The sequence below is a fragment of the Cervus canadensis genome, chromosome 6 (assembly GCF_019320065.1).
Source record: "Cervus canadensis isolate Bull #8, Minnesota chromosome 6, ASM1932006v1, whole genome shotgun sequence".
Taxonomy (NCBI): domain Eukaryota; kingdom Metazoa; phylum Chordata; class Mammalia; order Artiodactyla; family Cervidae; genus Cervus; species Cervus canadensis.
In genome coordinates this window covers 21485656-21493966 of record NC_057391.1, presented here as the reverse complement: position 1 = coordinate 21493966, position 8311 = coordinate 21485656, and the positions used below count along the sequence as shown (strand labels likewise).

At 44.7% G+C, this 8311-nt stretch overlaps 1 gene segment (V, D, J or C); it reads right to left on the bottom strand.

Moving 5' to 3' along the window:
- Positions 1-1647: 1647 nt before the first annotated feature.
- Positions 1648-2344, bottom strand: LOC122443254. The segment is given in 2 exon segments: positions 1648-2065; positions 2193-2344. Coding segments are annotated over 2 exon segments (372 nt in total).
- Between the last annotated feature and the right edge of the window lie 5967 nt (positions 2345-8311).

The window sequence follows — 8311 nt, the reverse complement described above, 5'->3', positions numbered from 1 at the left end:
GAGGAGCAGGAGAGCTCTCGGCAGGCAACCCCAAGATCCGCAACAGGACGAACAAGGACAACAGCAAGAGGGAGAGGCTACAGGGTGGGGTAGAGGCCGGGGTCAACCTGGAGGGTCCCTTGTAGCCTGAACAGCCTTGTGTTTCAGGTCTTCTCCTCATGACCTTGTCATGGGTGGGATCTCCCATAATGGCTCCCGGCACACATTCATTCATGATTACTGGGAAAACCATAGCTCTGATTATATGGACCTTTGCCAGTAAAGTAATCTCTCTGCTTTTTAACATGCTGTCTAGGTTGGTCATAGCTTTTCTTACAAGGAGCAAGCATCTTTTAATTTCATGACTGCAGTCACCATTTGCAGTGATTTTGAAGCCCAAGAAAATTAAATCTGTCACTGTTTCCACATTTTCCCCATTTATTTGCCATAAAATAATGGGGTTGGATGCTGTAATCTTAGTTGTTTTTAATGTTGAGTTTTAATCCAGCTTTTTCACTCTCCTCTTTCATGTGCATCAAGATGTTCTTTATTTTCTTTTCACTTTCTGCCATCAGAGTGGTGTCATCTGCATATCTGAGGTTGTTGATTTTTCTCCTGGCAATCTTGATTCCAGCTTTTGAGTCATCCAGCCCTGCATTTCACCTGTTGTACTCCACATATAAGTTAAATAAGCAGGGTGACAATATATAGCCTTGATGTACTCCTTTCCCAATTTTGAACCAGTCCATTGTTCCCTGTGCCGTACTAAATGTTGCTTCTTGTCTTGCATACAGGTTTCTTGAGTATCCCCATCTTTTTAAGAATTTTCCACAGTTTGTTGTGATACACACAAAGGCTTTAGTGTAGTCAATGAAGCAGAAGTAGATTTTTAAAAAAAAATTCCCTTCCTTTTGCTGTGATCCAGCAGATATTGGATCTGCTCTGGCTCCTCTGCCTTTTCTAAACCCAGCTTCTACATCTGAAATTCTTGGTTCATGTACTGCTGAGGCATGGCTTGAAGGATTTTGAGCATAATCTTGCTAACATGTGAAATGAGTGCAACTGTATGGTAATTTGAACATTCTTTGGCATTCATTTCCCTGAGATGAGGTTATTAGCAAAGAGAATATCCTGCAGCCAGTATGAATACAAACAATACACACAACACCTGCAATATTTACAGAGAGGGCTGCTCTAATCCATAGGGCCCTTGACAGAAGGAATGTCTTGTCAGAAACTCTCCTCTTGGAACTTACTTAGGTAGCAGCATTTCTGGAGCAACCAGAAGGGATGGAAAAGTCAAGAAAAGAGAGAATAAAGCTCCAGTCACTGAAGATGGAGTGTCTGCAGGTGAAACTCAGCAGGATACACAATCTTGGCCTGAATTTTAAAAACCCAAGACTAGCTTCCTGATCACACAGTCATCCATCAACAGTGAGACTTGGAATTTTCAAAACACATAGTAAAAATTTTCAGCACATATAATCTGAATAGTTGAAGAGTTAATGTCACTTGAAGGGATTCTATGCCATATGGGGGCATGTGGATGGGCTGAAAACAGGCATTTCTGGAGAAAAACGCTTAGGTTCCTCTTTACACTGTCCTGTCCCAGATTCCTCTGTCAGGCAATCCAACAATTTCAAGGTCCTTGGCCCAGAGTATCAGAGCTGGAAGTGCTTTGACAGCACCTCTGAGAGAGAAACAACACCTTCTTCTGGGTCTGCCCACAGCTGGAGCCCCATCTGCATCTGGGTTTGCGCTCAGCTCCCCCTGCAGCCCTCCATCACTGTGTCCCTCAGAGCACAGTAGTACACAGCCAAGTCTGATGCTTGCACTGCCTGTTTCTGCAGGTGGAAGGAGCTGCCCCTCTTATCAAGAGTGGCCTGAAAACCTTCATGCTCTACCCTCTTGTCTGCTGTTGAGCCCTTCAGGAGGAGCTGAGGAGCTTTGTTGTGATGCTGGACATACCAGAAAAGATAGGAAGTTGAATATGTGGTCTGGTAAGTGCAGTTCAGGGTCATGAGAGCCCCCTCTAAGGCACTCACTGGGCCTTCTGTCTGGTTCACTGAGTCACCATCGGTCCCTCCTACAAGAGAATCACTTTGTTATAGTAGAAATGTACAGGAGGAGAGTTTTCAGCCAGAGAAGAAAAATAAAATTTACCTGTTATCATAGGAAAATGAGAAAATATTTTAGGATAAAATGCTACTTACCAAGTATTAAGAAGATGACCAGAACTGAGTGAGGGGCAGAAAACATTCTGGCGACAGTCCTTGTTCCCTAGAAACATCAAATCTATCAAAGGTAGTCTTCAGCTGGATGTTACAGAAGTTTCTCACTCAGAAAATGGGAGCCCCTTTCTGCACAGCAGCCGTCACCTGTCTTGTGGCTACAGAGGAGGCAAGTCAAACCAGCTCCTGAATACAAAAAGGAATCACATTTGAAGGAAGCCCCACCCTCTGGTGGTGACCTTAAAGATTACACCACAGTCATATCTGACCTCAGTTCAGTTCAGTAGCTCAGTCATGTCCAACTCTTTGAGACCCCATGGACAGCAGCAGGCCAGGCTTCCCTGTCCAACACCAGCTCCTGGAGCTTGCTCAAACCCATGTCCATTGGGTCAGTGATGCCATCCAACCATCTCATCTTCTGTCATCCCCTTCTCCTCCTGCCTTCAATCTTTCCCAGCATCAGGGTTTTTTCCAATTAGTCGGCTCTTCCCATCAGGTGGCCAAAGTATTGGAGCGTCAACTTCAACATCAGTCCTTCCAGTGAATATTCAGAACTGATTTCTTTTAGGACTGACTGGTTTGATCCCCTTGCAGTCCAAGGGGCTCTCAAGAGCCAAGGGATTCTCTTTTGAACACCGTAGCTCAAAAGCATCAATTCTTCAGCTCTCAGCTTTCTTTTTGGTCCAACTCTCACATCCATACATGACTACAGGAAAAACCATAGGTTTGACTATATGGACCTTTGTCAGCAAAGTAATGTCTCTGCTTTTTAATATGCTGTCTATGTTGGTCATAGCTTTTCTTCCAAGGAGCAAGTGTCTTTTAATTTCATGTCAGCAGTCACCATTGCCAGTGATTTTGGAGCCCTAGAAAATAAAGTCTGTCACTGTTTCCATTGTTTCCCCATCTATTTGCCATGACGTGATGGGCCTGGATGCCGTGATCTTAGTTTTTGAATGCTTAGTTTAAAGCCAGCTTTTTCACTCTCCTCATCCTGACCTACTCCTGACCTAGTCCTCCTGATGAGACTTTGTGGGGTACACACAGGAGAATGGGACAGGACTCTAAGAGGAGAGCCCTAAACACAAACATGCTTTGGGAAACGTTCCATTATTACATCCATTATTTTCTGTGTGGTATGATATCACTAGCTTTGCAAAGAATGCCAGTTAACAATTTTTAGGAGGAATAGTCAGAGGGTTCTTCTTTACATATGTCTCCATAATTCCCATGGGTCAGCAAAGGACCCCTCAGCATGGAAAGTGCTCCCTCCTCTCCCCAAGACCTTCACCTGTATTAGCTCTGTTCATCTCCAAGACACAGCCAACATGCTGCTGGAATGTTGGAATGTTACATAATGTTGGAAACATTATCTAAGCCAGGTCTCAAACAATGTGTGGCTGAATGATCAGATGAATGAACGATCCCTGTGCCCTGTGCTGGGCTCAGTCACTCAGTCATGTCTGACTCTTTGTGGCCCTAGAGACTACAGCCTGCCAGGCTCCTCTGTCCATGGGATTTTCCAGGCACGAATACTAGAGTGGCTTGCCATGCCCTCCTCCAGGGGATCTTCCCAACACAGGGATTGAGCCAGAGTCTCCTGCATCTCCTGCATTGCAGGTGGATTCTTTACACATCTGAGCCACCTGATCATTTAAGGCAGATCTCATCTAATGTGTGGTTGAATGAGCAGGTTATTACCCCTGTCCATCATAAAATGTGATATTTGTAAAATTAAAAAATAAATTGCTGTTACTTCTTTTTACTGATAAAGGTAGAGTCGACCTTCCAACTAGAAAACTGGACAAAATGTATGAGACAAGTTGTGGATCTTGGACATCAGGTAGCACAGAGGTAAGGAAAACAGATGAGATGAGCCAGGACGTTGCCCAGCCTTCTTCACGGAGGCAGCTTCTAGGCCCCGGTGCATGAGGGATTTAACAAAAATGGCCCAACTGTCTCACTCTGAGATGGAAAAATATTTTGGGGATCCTGAGGAACCTAGAAATTTGTGGACCAGTGTACCAGAGAGGAAGGACGTGGGCAAAAGAGAGAGAGGGAGAGAGATGAGGGCAAAGAGGTGGGGGGAGGATCACTGTGAACCTTGGACTGAGTTCTGATCTGTAACTAAACAAAGAAGACTCAATGAGTCTTGTAAATCTCCCTGAAGGGGCCTCCTTTGGGGCCTGGACCCTACTTGGAGGACAGCCACCTACACCTTTAGCCTCATGAGGGACGGGTGACCTTACTTAGGAAACCTGGTTCTTGGAACATCTTTTAACCTCTTGTCACATTCTTGCTTTAATTCAACTAAGTATTTTTTTTTTAGAATGTCAAGTTTAGATGCTTAATATATTAGCCAGGCACTCTTCATGACAGAGGCGTGTGTGTGCTATTTATCTGTCTTCTGTTTATTTATGAGGGTTTCAGGAATCTCAATGGAAAGAACTGTTTGCTCAGTGTCTGTCAGCCTGTTTGTCTAGTTCCCTGTGAAATTATTTGTGCTAGTGAAGTGAACCCAGCAAAAGATTTAATGGGGTCATTTCATAGCTGTTCTTTCCTCTAGGATAGGGTTTATCTTATGCAAAGTCCGACTATATCATGGTAAGAAGTCAAAACATTGTTCTTTGCTGACATAAACCATGTTAAGGCATGGAAACACTGTGGCTGCAGACAGCTGTGAGGTCGCCTTACACAGGCTCTCAGGGCAGTGCTGTCAATCCAGTAACAATGGTTGTGACTAAGTCAGTTGAACTTAAGAACTGCTGCTGCTGCTAAGTCGTTGCAGTCGTATCCGACTCTATGTGACCCCATAGATGGCAGCCCAGCAGGCTCCCCAGTCCCTGGGATTCTCCAGGCAGGAACACTGGAGTGGGTTGCCATTTCCTTCTCCAATGCATGAAAGTGAAGTCGCTAAGTCGTGTCCGACTCTTAGCGACCCCATGGACTGCAGCCCACCAGGCTCCTCTGTCCATAGGATTTTCCAGGCAAGAGCACTGGAGTGGGGAGCCATTGCTTCTCCGGAACTCAAGAGCAGTCTTCTTCAAACCTCTACAGAGATTTTCTCACCAGTTAAAATGAACTTTGTTAGTTCTTACCAAAACTGGGATCATTTTTAATGCACAGCTGTTTGCTGAACTGTTCTTTTTGTTTGTGTTTTGTCTGGGCCAGGTCTTAGTTTAGGCTTGTGGGATCCAGTTCCCTGACCAGGGATCGAACCTGGGCCTCCAGCAATGTGAGTGCAGAGTCCTACTCACCGAACCAACCCTCCCCCTAAAATGAGAATCTTGAGTTGAAGTTATCATGCTGGCAGGACTCTCTGGCTCAGCAGATCACCTAGATTGTCTTAAACTCTTGTGCATTTTCAGGAATCCCTAGCTTCCAGCATTCATTCTGGAAATTTACAGGGCTGTCTGCAATGTGGAAACCAAAATGAGACACATTTCCTATCTCAAATTGCTTTCAGTTGATTGAGAAGCCCATAAGCAAAAAAAAAAAAAAAAAAATTCTATGCCTTGTCTGTACTCTCACTAGCCTGGACCCCAATACATGAAATGAGGGATCAGACTGGAAGTAGAGAGCTGATGCAGTTATCACCAGGGAAATAAAACCTGGTAGAATACTTTTTTCCCCACCGTTAAGATTTATTTTTGTTCTTTCATCTCCCTCTCCATTTCTAGGCCTCTTTATTAAGATGTTGAGCCCCCAGGGCACAGGCGGCCAGCCCCCAGTGAGCAGGACTCTAGGATGTCAGGGAGGAAGGCAGTGCTCACTTTCAGGTGAGTGTCCAGACCCACCCTAAGTGACGATGGTGACTACATCTGCCAAGACCATAAAACTACTATAACTATTAAACTCTGCATTTGAGTAGTTGTGTCTGTAAATTGGGTTTCCCCAGTAGCTCAGCAGTAAAGGATCTGCCTGCCAATTGAGGAGATGAGAGTTCAATCCCTGGGTCAGGAAGATCCCCTGGAGGAGAAAATAGCAACCCACTCCAGTGTTCTTGCCTGGAAAATTCCACGGACAGGGGAGCCTGGCAGCTACAGTCCACAGGATGGCAAAGAGTCGGATGCCACTTAGCAACTGAGCACCAGACACAATACACACAGGCCTGTAAATTATGAAATGACAAGGATTCAGTGTCCTGGCCACACCTCACAGGCTGCCCAGCAGTAAAACCTCCATCTCTGCCCACCTGCTGTGCCCACCACTGTCCTTCCAGAAAGTCTGCTCCCGGAAGTTGCAGACAGGAGATCAGCCTGAGAAGATGAGGGGACTCTGTGCAATGGGCACGACTGTAGCAGGGACACAGAGCGGGGACCAGAGTGGCTCTGCATTCCACTCATGAGCAGAGGAGTGTGGAGATGCTCCTGCTCGCTGAGTGGGTGGTAATTTCTCCTAGTCTCCTGAGCAGGTGAAAAGCCCACTCCACTGTCAAAATAGCCTATTGTAAGAGAACATAAAGACGTCCCCCACCTGAAATATGGCTGGCTGATGAATTAATTTCCCTGCTTTTGCTGTTGTTCAGTCCCTAGGCCATGTCTGACTCTTTACGACCCCAGGAACTGCAGCACGTCAGGCTTCCCTGTCCTTCACGAGCTTCCAGAATTTGCTCAAACTCCTGTCCATTGAGTCAGTGATGCCATCCAACCATCTTATCCTCTGTCACCTCCTTCTCCTCTTGCCCTCAAACTTTCCCAGCATCAGGGTCTTCTCCAGTGAATCGGTTCTTCACATAAGGTGGCCAAAATATTGGAACTTATAGCTTCAGCATCAGTTCAGGAAGGAACGTTCAGGGTTGATATTCTTTAGGATAGACTGCGTTGACCACCTTGCAGTCCAGGAGACTCTCAAGAATCTTCTCCAAAACTACAGTTCAAAAGCATCAGTTCTTCAGTGCTCAGCCTTCTCTATGGTCCAACTTTCACATTCATACATGATTACTGGGTAAACCATAGCTCTGACTATAGGGACCTTTGTCGGCAAAGTAATATCTCTGCTTTTTAATACACTGTCTAGGTTCGTCATATCTTTTCTTCCAAGGATCGAGAGTCTTTTAATTTTATGAATGCAGTCACCATCTGCAGTGACTTTGGAAACCAAGAAAATAAAATCTGTCATTGTTTCCACTTTTTCCCCATGTATTCGCCATAAAGTGATGGGACCAGATGTCATAATCTCAGTTTTTTCAATGTTGAGTTTTATTCCAGTTTTTTCACTCTCCTCTTTTACCCTCATCAAGAGGCTCTTTAGCTTCTCTTCTTCTGCCATTAGACTGGTATCATCTGCTTAAATGAGGTTGTTGATATTTCTCCTGGCAATCTTGATTCCAGCTTGTGAATCATCCAGCCCAGCATTTGGCATGCTGTACTCTGCATATAAGTTAAATAAGCAGGGTGACAATATATAGCCTTGACGTATTCCTTTTCCAAAGTTGAACAAGTCCATTGTTGCATGTGAGGGCCTAACTGTTGCTTCTTGTCCTGCATACAGGTTTCTTGGGTATTCCCATCTCTTTAAGAATTTTCCACAGTTTGTCGTGATCCACACAGTCAAAGGATTTAGCATAGTCAATGAAGCAGAAGTAGACTTTTTTTTTAATTCCCTGCTTTTTTTCTGAGATCCGGTGGCTGTTGGTAATTTGATCTCTGGTTCCTCTGCCTTTTCTAAACTCAGCTTGTACATCTGAAGTTCTTGGTTCACATTCTGCTGAAGCATAGCTTGAAGGATTTTGAGCATAAGCTTGCTAGCATGTGAAATGAGTGCAATTGTATGGTAAGTTGACCTTTCTTTGGCATTCATTTCCCTGAGATGAGGTTATTAGCAAAGAGAATATCCTGTACCCAGTTTGAACACAAACAATACACACAACACCTGCAATATTTACAGAGTGGGCTGCTCTGATCTACAGTTCCATCAACAGAAGGATTATCTTTTCAGGAAGTTCTCCTCCTGAAACTTACTTAGGTAGCAGCATTTCTGGAGCAACCAGCAGGGATGGAAAAGTCAAGAAAAGAGTGAATAAAGCTCCAGTCACTAAAGATGGAGTGTCTGCAGGTGAAACTCAGCAGGATACACAATCTTGGCCTGAATTTTAAAAA